We start from the raw sequence: 18,684 nt of genomic DNA on the forward strand, positions 1-18,684 counted from the left end.
AATTTGCCTCTGGCTTCTATATTTGCACGGATATAATTGCGATTAAAATCTAAATTTATAAATATAGGGTGTCTCTATTACTGCAGTAGCCACTATAGTAACGGAGACACCCTATATTTTAGTGAGTAGTTAGTCTACTGCAGTCTAAAATCTTAATTGTTAGAAATTTGGGGCGTCTCTACTATTACAGTAGCAGAGGCACCCTAAATTTAATACTATGCTAAGTATTATGACTTTCCTCTAGTGACCGAGTAACCCTAAATCTTGTTAGGCTAGCTCTAAATCAATACAACCGTAGAATATACTATACCACTACGCCGCAAGGACTTTTAGTTGTAATCTTATAAATTTAATTAAAATATAAACCCCTTACGATTAAATATTTCCACATGTAACACCATGCTAAGGATTACGATGTAGATTACTTAGACATAGCTTTACTGCGATGCAACGGCTCTACGCCGATCGATTGATCTACGGCTCTAAAATCTAGATCTACAACACTAAAAACAAGCTCCAAGCCACTGATTTTACACCGGCAGAACGAAACTTGGCAAGAGATTCGGGCAGTAAAGTTACTGCCAAGTGTTACTGCCCGGATCCTGGCCGGATATAATGGAGGAGTCTCGGGGCCGGACAGAATCCAGTCCTCCTAAGACTCAACAGGAGAAAAGATAGCATCGGTGATCGCGTTAAAGTTCCAAGGTTCAGAATCACTAAGGAGGTCAACAGTGGTAGCTTCCAATGGAGTTGTCTAGGGAGAACGGCACTCCTCTCCAGTTTAAGGAACTGCTTCGGGAACGTCGTCTGACAGAGACGAGAGCGAAGTATCCGTACTATAACAGTCCTCGTGATTATCCCAGGCGCTGCCAATTGGGGTGCTGCGACGTAATAAGGAACCGCTAGACACTGCTGCCATCTTAACGCTATCCGCTAGGCATGGATCAAATTCCACTGCCGAGATATTCATAAATAAGTGGTCAAGAGGATCTTTAGAGCGACTTTTGGGGGCAGATTTTTAACCACCCGGTACTTTACAGTCCTTATCTTCTAGCTTTCCTTAGAGTCGAGGCCGCTTCTTCTTAGCGGCACCCGACATTTCGGCTCGTTCATCATCGCCCTCTTCTTGCTAACGTTGGCGCTTCTTCCATACATCTAGCTTGTAAGTGCTATATATGTCTCCAAGGTGGTTCCATAAGTTAGATTCCGAATAAAGCACTACAGTGCATAGCAAATGCGGGTATGGAATAGAGTCCTTGCTATCTAGACTCTCAACATACTCTGAGATGCAGTTAGAGATATATCTTTGCCAGCTTGTCCAATCATGGAACTGTCTCATCCGTACGGCTGCTAGTAGCCATTTTTTCCTCAGACATCCACTGCAATATCCGGCGCAGGCAACGGCGTAGCGGAAAGTAACTAGTTCGTACCGGAAAGGCACATTAAGATTATCGATATGATCTTGGCAGTAGGCTTCCTAATCTGTCTCGCTGGTTATCCACCTACTGCACCGGAAGCAAAATTCGGCGAAGCCAGATTGCTTCTTATGGTAGTCTTTGGAGCACCGGTATATATGCTTCCACCTCTCTTTCACGACGATGCTGAGGCGTTCTATTAGCAGAAGTGGCACTAATGAGGGGGGACTATCCTTACTCTTCAATCTCCTGGCCGTAGGTCGGTACTGGATAGCAACCTCCTATGGGCCGTAACGCTTCCTGGTACGCAACACGGGAATCGTTTGTGCGAAGCGCAATAAGGTCTTAGAGGGCGGAGATACCTTCTGGACTCCGTAGCGGGGCGGCGATCGGTAAAGTACGAGCGAGGTGATCGCGCTCGGGAACCATGCGGCGGACAACACGGTCAAAGTAACTGCGGTGCCACTCGCCCTGGTCGTCTACCTCACATTGGGTGGTGTATACTCGCCGTTGCGTCCTGCGGTAGTTCGCCAACTCTTCATTAATGAGCTTTTAACGCTGATCATAGACATAGCCGTTAAGCCTTGAGCTCTTGGCGCCCCTTCTCTATAATAGCAGCCGTAATCTAAGCGGAGAGGTTGTTAATCTGCTCGCCAAGATTGGTAAAGTCCTAGCGCTGTCTTAGCTCATCTAGGCACTTTCCTAGAAGCAAGTGCTGGAGATCCGGGTTTCTCCTTATGGACGCAGAGCGGAAGTCTTCTATAAGATCCCGCCGCGGCTCCAGGCCGAGGAAGACTGCTGCACCGTCCATATTACTTATATTATTTAAGTAGTGGCCGACAAGAGACTTTAAGTTCCTATGCGCGGCGAACTTTATAACCTGCCCTAGTAAATAGCCGCTGTCTGTTGCTAATTAGCCTGCTATACCATGAACTTATTCAAAGTAAGTACCCCTTACCGTCTACCTTAATAAGCGCTTTACGACGGGTGGCATAGAGCCCCATCCCTCCTGTAAAACCGGCCCTTTTCGCCTAGTCTAAACACTAGTGGCCCCACACGGTCTCGTTTTTAGTCTTCTCGGTTGGTCTATCTGTAGACATCTCCAGAAAAACCAGATCGTCCAACATCCTATCCGCCCAATCTATGATCCGGTACTTTCTGCCCGGCGGCGGTCTAGCAGCGAGGACATCCTTAATAGTACTGTAGTCCCTAAACGCGCCAGCCGAGATAATAATAGCGAGTAGAAACAAGAGGCCGTTGGCAGAAAGAGGAGGCGCGGGCTTCAACCTCTCATACAATGGATGTTTTGGTCTGTGTATAAGCTGTTAGCAACCCACCCGAGCCTTGGAATGAACCACTTTAGACTTACTTTTTTGGCGTGTCTTATATTCCTTTAGTAAATTCTCTTTTAAAACTTATCTTAATCTCTAGCTCTCCATCTTTCCATACAACCATACAAACGAGGTCCTGTTGGTAATAGTTAGCACGAAAATTAGGGTTTCATTTCCACCTTAGACTTGGTATCTCACCTTATACGTCGCCTTGCATATTTCCTGTAACCTTGCAGAAGTATAGCAATGCATCTTCAATAGGGCACTTAAATCCACACGGCACCCTTTATAGACGTAGTTATGGTAGTTATACTGCCACAAGAGCTCCTCTATGTCGACGTAGTTCTCTATTATTAAGAACGTGGGTGCCTTTTCCTCTATTAACAGCGGAATCGTATATCTAAGCACGTCTTTAATATACTTTCTCTCTCGTTAGTAAATGCATCATATAGTAATACTTTAGAGTAGGCTAGCCCGTAGGCACACTTATAGGAGCTACTAAGTTATGGACTTTTGGAGGAATGGTAAAGTTGGTCTTGCGCTGCTATATTAACATAAGTTTTCGCATCTTATTCCGTACCGTTTTAACAGTTACTCTTCCCGTCTCTTTATCTAGTCTGCCGGGGGTTAAGTATCCGACAGCTTTAGTAATATGCTTTATGTCTTCTATATTGCGTAAGTCCAATCCTAGATATTTCCTTTTATACCTAAGATGTGTCAGTGCTTGCTATTCTGGACTTAGCTTTATAATATTAGCAACGTACGCTTCCCAAAAATCCCATATCGCGTCGTACCGTGGTTAGCTAGTCTTTTTATTTAGTTTTCTATAAACGGGATTGCTATCGATCCCAGACCTATCCTCGGAGAGCCCATCCCTCAGGGCTACCTCTATCTGCTCGTCTAGATTTAGTTCTCTCTAATATCCTTTTACCTGTTTAGTGCTCATGGCTTACAGAACTCTGTATATGCGGATATAGATATCTAGAGTAGAGACAAGAAAAGAAGGTCTTTCTGGAGAAATGGGAGAGGGATTGGAGAGAGGAGAGAAGGGGGAGGGAATATAAGTGAGGAGATATGTAAGGAGATGCGTGAGGAGATGTGTGAGAAGGTGTGTAAGAAGATGGGTGAAAAGATATGTGAGAAGATAGGTAAGACCGTAAGAAGATGGGTAAGAAGATGGGTGAGAAGATGGGCGAGAAGAGAGGTGAAGACAAGAGGGAACCGGTCATTTATAGAATACGTAGCCCTAGGCAAAACGCAGAGGACGGCGTAAAACAACCTGAAGGCAGAAAAAGGTCCCACGCATGAAGACAGGCAGACCAGGATAACTGTCTGGGAATGAGCGTACAGTGGAAACAGATTTGGGACCCCCGGCTGGGAAAGGGGGCCTTTTCGGGCTCCTCGTTAAAAGTTGACGATTTCTGGTGAGATGGGTGAGCAGACCTGAGCAGACTTGAGCCGAAGTTGAGCCAGGCCTGAGCCGCCTGAGCAAAGGCGGCGCGGGGTCACGTGGGCCAGAGGGTTGGGAGGTGTCGAGATTCCGGTCATGAAACAGCCATTTCAATAATATCGGGAACTCGCTACGGTACGCGTTATAGGGGTAATAAGTATATAATTATCTACCACTGCTTAAGATAGTAGGGAACCTACTATATAATACGGTAGGCTGAGATAATTACCCTCTCCTTAGGCCTACACCCCCTAATATAATATATTAAAATATATCTCTATCTCTACAAGCAAGTAAATAGATAAAGATATCTATTTAAAGCGAAGTTACGCCTCCTCTAAATAGCAACATTAATATCTATTACAATCAGCCTTTTGGCTTTTCGCTTTCCCACCCTCTACCCTATAAATAGATTTGCAGCCTTTTAGGCTTATAGTAGGCCTAAGGGGGGAAATAAGTGTGTAATTATCTACCACTGCTTAAGATAGTAGGGAACCTACTATGCAATACAGTAGGCTAAAATGATTACCCTTTTCTTGGGCCTATACCCTTTAATACAATATATTAGAATATATCTCTATCTCTATAAGCAAGTAAATAAATTATAAGTTAGAAGGGGCATTAAAACAGGCTAAGCATAGCTAGCATAAATCTTGGCTAAGATTAACTTTTAAGCCCCTACTTATACACTAGTTGTGTAAAGTTAAGTATAAGTTATACCCTATACAACTAGTGGGGCGGAGTCATTTTTGCGCGTTTAAGGGGTGAAGCCGATTTCGTTAAAGCTCGGATTCCTAGAACTCGGTTACCCGCTAAATACCGCTATCTATTATTTACACGCTTGCGGAGAAGAGGATTAATTAATCTAATTAGTGGGTACGGGCTTAAAGGCATTAATTAAGAATGGGTATATTCGCAAGGCCATTTATAAGGGATTGCCCTGCTTTAACTAAACGTGATGCCCATAGACCTAGAAGCGCAGCGCCCGTACCACATAAGGTAGAGTAAGGGGAAGAAAAAATAAAAAATAAAAAAGGGGGGGAAAGAAGAGATTTAAGTTAATATATTAGAGTGCTAAAATAGGCACTCCTACACGCCATTGTGCCTAAATACCTTCGCCTATTATATCTAGGGCGAGTAATAATAAGAACGGTATTGGCGTTTTACGTTAGAAGTTTATACTTAGCCGGAATAGGTCTTTTAGGGATAATAAATAGTAAAGCTAGAACGCTTATAAGGACCACTGGCCCAGTTACTATATTTAGCCGTCCATAAAACCGTTATCTTAAGCGTATTAAGTAGCACCTTTCTAAAATAAGTGTCCATTATAGAGCTTAGAGTAAAGGCTAAGAACGGCAACTTTATACTTTAGCTTATTCCTAACCACGTAGCTTATAAAGGCCAATCTCTTAAAGTAAAAGAGAGGGGCGTTTCCGGGTTAGGGGTTATTTTTAAATAGGTGTTTTATAGCTCGAACTACGCATTTAGGTTGCCCTAAAGTAGCAATTATAATTAAGACTCCTTGGTAATTAACGTCCGTTTTACTACACTTTAGACATAATATTATATAGTCCTCTACTAGCGTTATATCATTTCTAGTATATTTTATAGTAAAAAAGGCGTAGCTATCTTTCTAAGCCTTAATATAGGTAATCTCGCCTAGATAAAGGAATCCCGTAAAGGCCGTGGTGACGGCAGCGTTAAAGTTAAGATCCTTAATGGATTGGGCATTTAGGGTAACCAATTAGGTAAAAATGTCTTTAGTAATTGGTAATCTTTTAGCCGTAGTAGAGGGATTTATAGATATTACACCGTCTAGGATCCTCTTAATAATAGGATTATTAAAGACGGAGGTGTTATAATTAGCGTTAATATAGTAAGATTGAATTGCGGAGATATAGGCTCTAACTATAGCAGGCTTAATATAGCTTATTCCTAGACTAGCATTACCAAAGATCCGTTAGGTAATTTATTCTCCTAGGTAGTAGAGAGGCGCTAGGTACTTTACCGCTCTATAAAAATTATAGTAGCCCTCCTAACTCTTAATTACGGGATAGTATAAATCTCTTATTCCATCGGAGAGGCTGTGCCATAATAGTTAGCCAAAGTATTCTAAGGGGGCTTTTACCTTAATCTAGAAATTAGGTAGGGGGTCTTTAAGAGGGACCAGGTCTCCTATTTCGGCGTTAGATTAAATATAATAAAGAAGTATATAGTAACAGTAAATTAGAAGTATCCTAATACGGGTATAGTAATAACACCCTATCGCGATTAAAACGAGATAGAGTATTAGCTAGCCTATTTTCTGTAGAGGAAACTTACTCTATATAGAGCGTAATATTATAGGCTGCGGCTAGTTAGAGGATCTTACGGAGCGGGTAATTACCCAGTCCTTTTACTACTATATTTTAGAATCCCAAGAGTGCTACCGTGTTATCCATATAGATATAGATTAAGCTATACTTTTACCGCGTTGCCTAGAGCTAGAACAAGGTCGTAATTGCTTAGACCTCCCGCTTATTAATTAGGGCAAGGCGGTATTCTACATTAGGGTAGTAGCTTAAAGAATTGTCTTAGGGTAAAAATACTAAATAGGGCGGCTATGTTGTCCCTTAAGAATCCTTAAGGAAGAAAAAGGCCCTATAACTAAGAATCCCGGATACATCTAAAAAGAGATAGAATTATTTTTAATCCGTATCGTTAAAGAAGAGGATACTATTTAAAAGGGTAAGAGTATCCCTCTACCATAATAAGTCTTGGCGAAGTTCAGCTATTAGCCGTTAGCAAGAATAACTACCTGCCTTTATAAAAGTGGAGATAAACTCCTAAATAGAGCGGTTATATAAACGCCTAAGCCTAATTACCCGGGCGCTTTAAGCAAGTCTACTAGCTAGTTTTTAACTCTAAACTAGCGTTAGGGATCTACCACTTAACGCTTTATTAATCTCCTTAATTATAGTGGCCTATTTTAAAGGAGAAAGACGCAGCTTAAACTTTAGAGTATCTATAATATAACCTAGGACTTTAGCTATAGTGCCTTTAATATTCTTTAATTCGTTTTATAGGATACCTAATTCGTCGCTTAATTGGTTATACACACTAAGCAATTAAGGGAGGATAGAAGCGTTAGAGAGTATAAAGATAAAGTTATCTAAATAGTGCTCTAAGGCGGCGTTTAGGATATATTAGATAAGTATCCAGTAGAATCCCTCCATAAAAAGATTAAATAAAAAGGGTGCAGTTTAAAGGCCAAATAAGAGGCAACGTTTAAAATATACTACACCCTTCTAGGAGAACCCCATAAGGCGTTAAGCTTTAATAAAAAGTAGGATATTCTAAAAGGCGTCCTTAATATCCCTCTTAATAATTATATAACTATAGCCTATATATATAACGTATTAGAGAACCTAATCAACTATTAAATATTATAGTGTGGCGAATGCTATAGGGATTAAGTCGTTAATAGATCGGCTAAATAGTAAGAATAAGTTATAAATATAGCGCTATTTCCTATCCGCTTTAGGTACTAAACCTAGCGGCAAGAATATAACGGGAGACGTTGCCATTATAATCCTGCCTATGTCTAGATTGGCGCTAATCTTCTCTAAGATTAGGACCGTATTTACGGCTATTAAGGCTTAGTTCTTCTAGGAGAGGAGCTTAATTTCTAAGTCTACCCTAATCTGGCATCCGAACTTTACGATACTAATAATATTACATTAGAGGTTGCCAGGGTACAGGGATAGATAACGCCCCCACGCTTAAATAATTAAGGGGGAGGGAGAGTCCTATAGAGGAGAGGAGGGTAGAAAGACTAGAAATAATAGTATAGTATTTAGCCTACCCGTACTATAAGGGTAGAGCACGGTTTCGGCGGAGTGTAGGTATAGCTTAATAAAATCCTTTTCCTCCTCTTCCTTTTCCTTATTAACACTTTCCTCTAGTAATTACTATTTGCAATTCCTTATAGCATACGGGCTACCGTACTTGTTACAGGTATATGGGAACTTATAATCCTTACCTAGGTCACACTTCCCTCTATTAAAGCTATAATAGGTCCTTAAGATATTAGTACTTACTTACATGCGTTTTAAGATAGATGCGGATTTATAAGTACTAGGATTATAATAGATATCCAGGAAGTTACTAAAGATCTTCTAGTTAGCTAGCTCTAACTAGTTCTTTTAAATAACTATAGAGTGGTGCTCTAAGGCCATAGTTATTAAGGGAGCAATTTAGTAGGTGGTAGATATCTAGATAACTTAATTATAAAAGGCAAGCATTTAGGGAATAAGATCTACTAAAAGATTCTTATATATAATAATTAAAATCATTATATAGTTAAGGAAGCCCTTTACCCACACTTTAACGGACGGGTAGTCCTTTATTATCCCTTCTTTTGGTCTTATAGAAAGGACGCTGTTAACGATAAGGATATTATTCTAAGGCTTAGACTAGAGCTAGTGTATCTAGAGGCAAGAGAGGTTATTAGGCAAGAAAGTACCCTAAAATACCTTAAGTATCTCTTTATTCGGGACGCTAGGGAGGAAGGTATTTAGGATATTAGCTATAGATGGGAGCAACTTACCTAATTTATTAATTAGGGTTAAGGATAACACTGCCGTAGCTAATCTCGCTGTTACCGTAGCGAGGCTTAATATATAGAGTTTAGTTACCTAATCTTCCTATTCTTTTTAGACGCGTAGTATTTTGGTACGGTCCTCCTGTTCCTAAAGAAGTCTTATTTTCCGGTTAGTTGCCTAGTCCTTAACCTTCTTTACCTAAGCTCTTCTAATCCTTAGGTTCTCCTTATATAGTTACTAAAGCCATTCTTTGGCTTTTTTAGCGGCTAAAGTCTTACATTAAGCCGCGGAGAGAGGCGCCATTATAGAGAATAGAGACTGTAACGCTGGCGTATCGCCTAAAGGTATAGGGGAAGGTAAGGGAGACTGGTAAGTAACCTCTAAGGAGTTTAGCTCGTCGAGTGTATTATTATTAGTTAAGTTTTTAAGGTTTTTATAGACGATTCGCGAAGGTTTAGACGAGCGTATAAGTTATTAAGTCATTAACAGCAATAATTAATTATTAGAAATTGAGTAAATAAGATATTGGCTCTTAAATGAGACTAATATAGAAAGCAAGCAAGCAAGGCTCAATTTTGTAAATGTTAATAATGTTAGTGTTGCTAAGATACAGGGGTGCTGCTATAGTGCTCGCTTAGCCACATAGATATGTCCATATTATTAAAATTAAATTACTAATTTGTTACCCTATTTTTATATAACGAATCAATTAATATGGACCTAAAGGAGTAGAACTTATAAATTGCTATTATAGATTTCAAATTTAGTATTTATAAGTCTATATAAAAAGCTATGCTTATTGACCCGAGGTATAAGTGGTCTATACTTTTAGGTCCTAGATTTTAAACTCCCGCTAAGCCGGCTCCTAATTAGTTAGAAAAAATGTTATAGGTAGTAGGTTATAGCAGAATCCATATAACAAATATTAAAATATTATAAATATTAAAACACCTTCCTTTTTGTTAACACCTCTATTAATACCACTATATACATTATAAATATAGCAGATTCTACTATAATTAAGTATAGCAAGTGCTATATCTATAAGCTCCACCTTAACTTTATTAAAGACGGCCCTTTAAAAAAGCTTTTAAAGCTATGTGTAAGGGTACTTTTGGTCCCTTACTCGGCTACATCCCGGGAGCTCTTAGGGGCTGCCAAGGCTAGCCTTCGGCTAGGCCTTGGCCACCCCTTATAAGCTCCTCGGGCTTGCAGCCTCCTTCCTCCCCATCGGTTCGTCTCTCTCTGTACCTAGGCTATTGCCTACCCTTATTACCATATCGTCCTCTTCCATCGACTCCCTATGTGACTCATGCTCGGCTTGCCTGCTCCCTACCGTATACCCTAGCAATACTGCCTTACACTATGCTAGTTATATCGGTTAAAGGCGCGTCTTCTCTATATATTACTTCTACTTCTACTTACTTTTCTAGGCCTCTAAATATATTTTAAATAAGCGGAGAGCTCTTATAGAGTTAGGTTCTACTACTAAGAATCATCTTATAAGGTATTAGCGAACTGCTCCACCTAAAAATAATACCGAGAACACGTTCCTGCCTCACGGCCAAAACAGTCAAGATACCCCTAAAATAGCTTAACAGCAGAAGATAATTAGGACAATATAACAGGAGCATCGCATTCTTAATTAGTGGGGTAAAGCTTACTTACCTACTCCTCTGCTATATACTATAGATAAAGCTTTATACAGCAAAAGAGGCACCCTAAATAGCCTAAATACGTCCTTATAGGAACTAGCTCCTATACCTACTCTACTACTAATACCTACCCTACCACTAATACCACCTTTCTCGCGGCAAGCTCCGACTACGGCTATATTACTGCCCGTTTTGGCTATTAATTAGAAGTAAATTAAGAAGTTTAGGAGTATACTATAGGCTAAATATATAGAGACGCGTAGTTGTTATAAGGAGCGGTGGTTCCAAATAGGCCTAGCTATAGAGGGTGATAATAGAGGTGTATATAAAGCCTATATTAAGGACGCCGATAGCCTTAAAGATCCAACCCTTCTTCCCCTATTTGGTAAAAGTAATAGGCTTAATCTGGGGCCTATTCCTGGCTTCCTACCTATACTTACTACAGTAGAGGAGCTTCTAATTGCACGCGTATACGTTTATCTACAAGTTATACGTATACGCGGTTAGTAATATCGCTATACTAGCTACGTTTGCTACTTTAGCCAGAACACACTAAAGACTTAAAGGTAGCTACTACGGCTACCTACTAAACTTAATATACTGGTCGTAAGGCCTATAGTAGTAGAGGGTGGCGAATACCTAAGTCGGCGGTTTACTAAGCGGTATACTATAAGGCGCTCTGCTATAGCATAGTGGCTTTACTTTCTAAAGGTCAATTATCCTAATTATCGCGGCGTTAAAATATATAGCACCCGGCTTACCAGCTTACCTAAAAATAGCTCTCTATTAGATTAGCTACCTTATATTAATAAATTAGAGTCTAATTCTAGTAGCCCAACGGCTTACCCTACTGCTCCTATATAACGTCCTCCTGCTGTTAATCCTCTACCTGCCGAGCTTAGCAGTAATATACTAGACAGCGAATTTAATAACGACGTACTAGATACTTTAGTTCCTAATCTAGTGCCTAACCTTACTAAATTAGAGCTTTTAGGTTATAAGGTTTAACACTAATAAGACCTATAAGCGGGCCTAGAGGTTCCTACTATGCGATAGACACCTCTCTCTAAGCGATTAGCTAGTTTTATTATACGCAGCGCCTTTCTTACCCTGTTTCCTTATAGTAAAGCCGATTTTAACATACTATAAAGCCGTATAGTTACCCTAGCTGCATACGCCAAGCATATACTTAAGTATTAGAACGGTTAGTTTAGCCGCTACCCCTTATTTCGCTACTCTATGTTTAATTAGATTATAAGAGAGTAAGCCCTTAACGCCACCCGCTTCCTTTACGGCCAATTAAATAAGAATAGTCTATCTTTAAATAAGCTTAGTAATGTTATAAATAGCAATAGGGGTAGCCAGTTGCTAAATAAAATTATACGGTATAAATAAAACCTTAAGGGCACTAGACCTTACTAGAGGCAGAAGAGAAATAAGCTTACAGCTTATACTAAAAATATTAAAAGCGGGTCTCTATTCTTTACACTTAGCGCTACTAATTTACATTAGCATAATCTACACTCTTATATACCTCTATTTAACAAATATAAGGCTGCTAATAAGGCTTAGCGCTACTAGATTGCTTCTTAAAACCTTAATAATAATCCGCATATTGCTGCTTACTGGCTATATTGCTGCTTTAATCTGTTTAGGAAGCACGTGCTTATAGGCCTATTTAATAGTACTGACTTTTAGTCCTAATATAAGTAGTAGGTATAAGGTAGCGGCTATATATATAGCTTTTTATAGAGTTTAATAGCCCCAAGGCTAGATCCGTTAGCTATTAAATTAAGGGCGGCTTTTACTAAGTACTAGGCTACTTTTATATCTATAATTAATCCTAATTAATTTAGGCCTCCCAATCTTTAATATCCTTCTACTCTCAGCTATAATGAATAGCTTAATACTAGTAAGCTTCTTACTACCTACCTTAATCGATTTTAACAGCACTACAATTGCACCAAATCTTACTGCTTAAGATTAAAGAAAGGCTCTACTAGAGTAAAGGAGTGCCGCTTCTATTTTCCACGGTCTCTCCATAATAAGGCTGCTGTATTAAAGGATTAAAATCTATATTACTTAATATTCTATCCATAGCGTAATAATAAGCTTCTTAATAGTTATAATGCAGCTATAATATTAGCGTGGAAGGCGAATATTAATATATTACCCACTACAAGTATATTAGTAATAGTTAACTATATAGGCAAATATTGCAGCAAGGAAGAGAAGAAGTTAACTTCCTACTAGGAGTTACTCTAATTAGTACAGCCGTACGCTAATAGCCTTTATGCCTTTAGTTCGGTTATAGTTAGGTTTATAAATAAGCTTATTATTAAATGCAATTGGTTAGCGTAGGAGGTATACTATCTGCTTTTTAATATTCCCCTTTACAAAGGCTCTAAAAATATAATAACTTTAGACTACTACTAGGAGGACGATTAAAGCGCTATATATAAGCTTAATAATAGGCAACTAAGAGGGTACGGATTATTTAACTATAAGAAATATAAGCGCCGCCTAGATAGGGTAGAGGACGTTACTTTCCTCAATTTTCTACTCTATTTTAATTACTCTATTTATAAGCGTCAGCTAAGAGCAAGGCCTTAAGTTATATTATACTTTCCGCAATATAACGGCGATCGTTCCTATCTATAGTATCCTAAGTTCTACTATATAAAGCTCATTCTTTATCACCCGTAGAGGGAGTATAAGAAAGTAGCTACTTATACTAATAGATTTGGGGCCCCTAATTATATAGCTTCCTATTAGGCTTACGTTAACTCTTATTAGTACCTACCCAACTACTTCTATAATTAGAAACTAGAGGAAGGTCGCGAAACTACTAATAATATTAATAAGTTTAAGGACGATTTCGCAGATAACTTAGAGCTATATTAGTTCTTTAAGGCCCTATATACCTGCGTTTAAAATACTAATAAAGTTAAAATTAAGGATCCTAATAGGCTTGGTAATAGGGAGCTTAATTATAACTATAACTAGAGTATACATCAGGGTACGTACCTGGAGCTTAATAAGAGGACTTATTAGCAGGAAGTATAGCTATAGCCTCTATCGTAGAGCCGCCTATCCTAAATAGCAACTCCGTCCTCCTTATAACTAGGTCAGCGTTATATTTATAATATTATAGTTAATTACTATAGGCAGATCTAAGTGGGCCTTAGCCCCCCCCTATTATAGATTAACGTTAATAGAGAGGCAGAAACCGGTAAATCGCATCTTATTACTATTCTCTCTACTACGCTCTATAATATAGTAAGGGCTAATAGCAAGGCATTGCTATTAGCTTAAGCTGCCCCTACTAGGGTAGCTGCCTTTAGTATTAACGGCAGAACTATATATAATCTATTAAGGTTGCTAGTAAACTATCCGTTTAAGAAATTGCCTGTTACTAGTCTTACGCCTCTACAATAAGCTTTTAAGGATATTTACTATCTTATCTTTGACGAGAAATCTATAATTAGGTAAGTATATCTAGCCTAGATTAACCGCTACCTCTATTAGATCTACCCTACGCGTAATAACGACTATTTTAAAGGCTTAAATATCTTGCTAGTAGGCGATTTCCATTAGCTTCCCCCTATAGGTTAGGCGGCCTTATATAGCAATCTACCCGCTAGGCCGTTAGAGCTCGCCAGCTATAGAAAGGGAGCCTATAAGGCGATTAACCAAATAGCTGTCTTAGATTAAGTTATACGGCAGGGCGGTAATAACGCTAAAAGCTCTGTATTTAGGACCGCCCTTATAAAGCTACGTAGTAATTCTATAAGTAAATTGACCTAAAAGCTTTTTTTAACTAGGTATAAGCAGGGCCTATCTACTAATAAGGTTGCGGGCTTTAATAATATAATTTGGCTATATAGCATACGCGCTACTATAGGTAAGTATAACGCTACTTAGCTTTGCAACCTTTTACAGCTAGTAGTAGCTATTAAGTTAGTTAACACTGGTGTAGGTGTACAAAAAGTCACTCCTAATTAGTGCAATACTATAGAGAATCTAGCCCTATATATTAGCGTAAAAGTAATGCTAATATAGAATATCTAGGTTAAACTAGGCTTAGTAAACGGTACTACTAGTATAGTTAAAGATGTTATATAGAAGAGACACACAGATATTAAAAAGGATCAGCCTTAGTTACTACTAATTATAGTAGATAGGTATAACGGACCTGCCCTCTTCACTTAGCAGGATAGTAAAAAAGTCGTCCCTATATTTTCTATACTTCGTAAATAGGAAGGTATAAAAGGCTCCTGCTTATAGCGTTAATTTCTAATTACTCTAGCTTTTGCTCTTACTATATATAAAAGCCAGGGCCTAATACTTAACTAAGTAGTTCTAGATATTAAGGAAAAGGATAAAATAGCTAGGTTAACCTATATAGCAATCTCACAAGTTAAGAAGCTTTTAGGGCTTATATTTAAACGTAAATTTAATATAGAATGATTTTAGTTATCTATAAGTAAGACCAAAGAGGTATAAGAAGAAGATTTTATACAGAGGCAGCAGTAACTACTTATAAACGACTTTTCCTAATTAGGAAATTATATACTAGCTTAGAGGTAAGTAGAGAATGCGGTATTTATCTTAGTTTCCTAACTTTTAAACAGCTTAACCGCGAAATCTAATTTTCTAAATTTTAACCCCCCTATCTATCCTACCTTCTTACCGCTTCTGGAGCTATTAGATATACATATAATAGTATATAGGGAGAATTAGCAGTATTACCGGATTAATATTGCTGCTATCCGTAGCATTAATCAATTTTTGGAATTTTTTAATTTTTTTAAAGGGCGGAAATGTCACTTATATAAGAAGTTATGTAACCTTTAAGAATATATAGACAATTGCAACAATTCCTAACTAAGAACCCTCTTTCCAACCTTATAGCTTTACTTAGACTACTTTTACTACCTTTATAGTGTTTCGAGCTTCTTTACCTATTAAATAAACGGACAATTAACCCTAGTTAACGAATGTACCTAACTAATAAACGAACTAACGAATTAAATCAAAAGTTTAAACGTCTAAATAAGGTTTTACTAAGACGCTAGCTAAACCCTAACCTGGAGCCCTCCTAACCTATTAAATTCTAAAAATAACGACCTCTACTAAATTAAAAATTAACCTTATCCTTAATAAGCCATTCGATTAGATTTAATAGTTCTTTATTATCTAAGACACAGCTAAACTAACTAGGTATAGCAGTATATCGACCTATTTAAGAAGAAAGATAATCTTCTAAAGCTAGAACTACCAAGTCGGCCTATACTAAGGGACGTACTACCTACGGCTATATTAATAATAAAGTTAGACCTAATCTAGCTCACTGCTTATAACCGGCTCTACGCTAAATATAAGGACAATTTATATATACACTAGAAGCAAAAACAGGCTATAAACGATATTAACAACTATATTGTTCGCACTAATATTGGTAGCCTACCTTCCACTTATCGACAGCCTTAGTAGTTGGGTATATTAAATATTTAAGGCGTCTCTACGACTATAGTAGCCACTGCAGTAATAGAGATACCCTATATCTTAGTAAGCAATTAAGCCCATCTTATATAAGAATCTTATACTATTAGTACTTACCAAATTACATACTTATAGTGCCTCCTCCCATCTATAAATACTCCCTCCTCTATACCTTCCTCTCTTCTTTTCTTCTTTTTATAAGAGCTGGAGGCGCTCTAATACTTCTCCCTAGTCCCCACTAAGGGATTTATTAGTTGACATAGTAATATAGATAGTATTAGACGAGGAGATAGGCAAGAGAGAAGATAGAAAGGATAGAGGAGCCTCTAGTATGTGTTAGTTAAGCAATATTAATAGCTATATTATGGCTGCCTAATCTCCTGTTTATAGGCCTCCTCCTATTTATAAATACTCCCTCCTCTATACCTTTCTCTCTTCTTCTTTCTTTTTCCTTATAAGAGCTAAAGGCGCTTTAATACTCCTTAATCTCCACTAAGGGATCTATTGATTAATATAGCGATATAGATAGCATCGGATAAGGAGATAGGTAAGAGAGAAGATAGGAAGGACGGAGGAACCTTCGGTAGGTATTAGTCAAGCAATATTAATAGCGGTTTTTATTACCCAAAAATTGCGTTATATAATAATATTTAGGAACGCAAATATATACCCCCGTCCCATACTTACACCACCACTAAATATTTTAAATTTTATACTCGGAGCTACTTATAATAGATATTCCAAGAAGATCTACTAGTTTAAAGCTCTATAATTAAACGTTATTAACGTTTTATATAGGGGTCATTAATTAAGCTCCTAGGATATAATTTTTAAAGTTTAATACTATACTAATATTATAACCTTCTTACAGTGGCCAAGCTACCCCTAATCTCCTCCCCCTCTTCCCTCCTCCCATTACTCGGCGCTAAGCTATTATATTATCGCTAAGCTATCGCGTTATTATACGTCCAAACTAGGTAGGCAATAACGTGGTTACTTAATTATATTAGACGTCTCTATATATAGTTATATCTCTTTTTATACGCGTATTTAATTAAGTTAGGGTAGTAGACTTACTTTAATTCCAGCTATGCGGCGATTTAGTTATTAAGCATTAAAAATATTTAGTATATAAAGCTTTAAATTAGAATTATAATCTACTATATTAGATCCTACGTAGAGGGCTCCATATTAAAGCTCTGCAGTCTAAATAAATACTAGATTCGTAACCAATATAATCTTTAAGCCTAGCTTAAGTAGGGCGCCTTAGTTACTGTAGTAGATTCTTACCTAGTAGTAACTAAGGCGCCTTAATCTTACTACTACTTCTAAATTAAGCAAAAGCTCTATATAGGGGGGTCCCAGGGGGTCTCCCCCTAGAAAACCTTATCTCTATAAATATTAATTAAAGTCTATATAATAAAGCTCTAAAATTAATTAGCTTATTACTTATAAACTTAGATTAAAATTTACATTAGGGGACTAACGTTCCGCATGTTATATAGTATCCCTTTATTAACTTTAAATAATAAATTAAGGGCGCCACTAATTATATACACTATAGCTCTTAGAAGCTCGTGCCACTTCGTACACACTGCCGGCTCGTATATACTAAAATCCGAAAATTATAATAATTTTAAGAAAGCTATTTAGAAGTAAGGCCTCAAATATATTGGAGCTAGGTGTTCAGAGGCTGCCAAGATATCAGAATTAAGCGAGAGGTGCTGACTAAGCTCTGGACACATTGCGAGGACGAAGTCCGCATGTAATCTATATAGACATTAACCATATCTACTACATCACGAATCAATCAATATTCATCGTCTGCGTCATCTCTATCATTAATTAGACCCTCAAAATACCTCCGCTATAACCCCATAACCTTGTAATTCTAACAGGTTATAAGCCCGGATAGCAACACCTCTCCTAACTTGAAAATTAACCCCTAAAATGACCTCATCTACCTTAACCTCAACGGCGCCTATATACGATTACAAGGCCGGTAAAATCATCACCTTTAATAGAGACAACTTCGCAGATTAGGAGCGCACCTGCAAAGCAGCCCTAATTATAGCAAAAGAATAGGATTTTATCACTAGTACAGAGGACCTAGCTTAAGTTAATTTAGCTAATAGGAGAAGAAAAAGGGGGGAAGCGAACAAGATTATCTTTAACTCTATAGGAGACGACCGTTAGGAAGAGATACATACAATAATAAAGGAGTATAATATTTAGGGAATGTGGGAAGGAATAAAGAAGTTTAATAAGGCCAATAACGAGGTCTATATCTCTAGACTTTATAGGGAGTTCTACAGCACTATATTTAACCCTATAAAGATACAAATCGTCGAGTTCCTTTATATACTAAATCAATTTAAGATTAATCTAGCCTTAATATCTCAAGCACTTACTAACGACGATATTAAAGAGCAACTCCTCCTAGCCCTACTAAGCGATGTTATATAGTAGAATGCGAAGACCTAGTATCTACGAGATAAACAAGACCTTAAGAGTTGCATTACCCTTCTTTAGGAACAAGAGACTGCTCTCCCTACACAAGCACAAACTATAGTACTCGCCAACGAAAGGAAAGACAAACCTAGGGGGAGAAGGGGAAACCAAGGTCGAATAAGAGGCAGAGGTCGTGCTAGTAGATTCGATCATTCCTCACGTTACAGCTCGTCGTCTTAAGTCAGCAAAGAGCTAAGATAACCAGAAAGAGACGAGTGTCAAGTATATTATCAA

General features: G+C 38.1%; 2 protein-coding genes across 2 annotated transcripts; one reads left to right on the forward strand and one right to left on the reverse strand.

Moving 5' to 3' along the window:
- Positions 1-2,798: 2,798 nt before the first annotated feature.
- Positions 2,799-3,166, reverse strand: K441DRAFT_574046 (uncharacterized protein; the record flags this gene model as incomplete). The annotated part of the gene is made up of 2 exons (XM_067644086.1): positions 2,799-2,882; positions 2,945-3,166. Coding segments are annotated over 2 exons (306 nt in total), but the record flags the coding sequence as incomplete, so codon positions are not given.
- Positions 3,167-18,092: 14,926 nt separating this feature from the next.
- Positions 18,093-18,446, forward strand: K441DRAFT_205610 (uncharacterized protein). Its single transcript, XM_067640511.1, has one exon. It carries the CDS (start codon positions 18,178-18,180, stop codon positions 18,403-18,405), a length of 228 nt encoding a protein of 75 aa, XP_067501135.1. The 5' UTR covers positions 18,093-18,177; the 3' UTR covers positions 18,406-18,446.
- The last annotated feature ends 238 nt before the right edge of the window (positions 18,447-18,684 follow it).

Source organism: Cenococcum geophilum (genome assembly GCF_001692895.1).
Source record: "Cenococcum geophilum 1.58 unplaced genomic scaffold K441scaffold_38, whole genome shotgun sequence".
In the NCBI taxonomy this organism is placed as follows: Eukaryota; Fungi; Ascomycota; class Dothideomycetes; order Gloniales; family Gloniaceae; genus Cenococcum; species Cenococcum geophilum.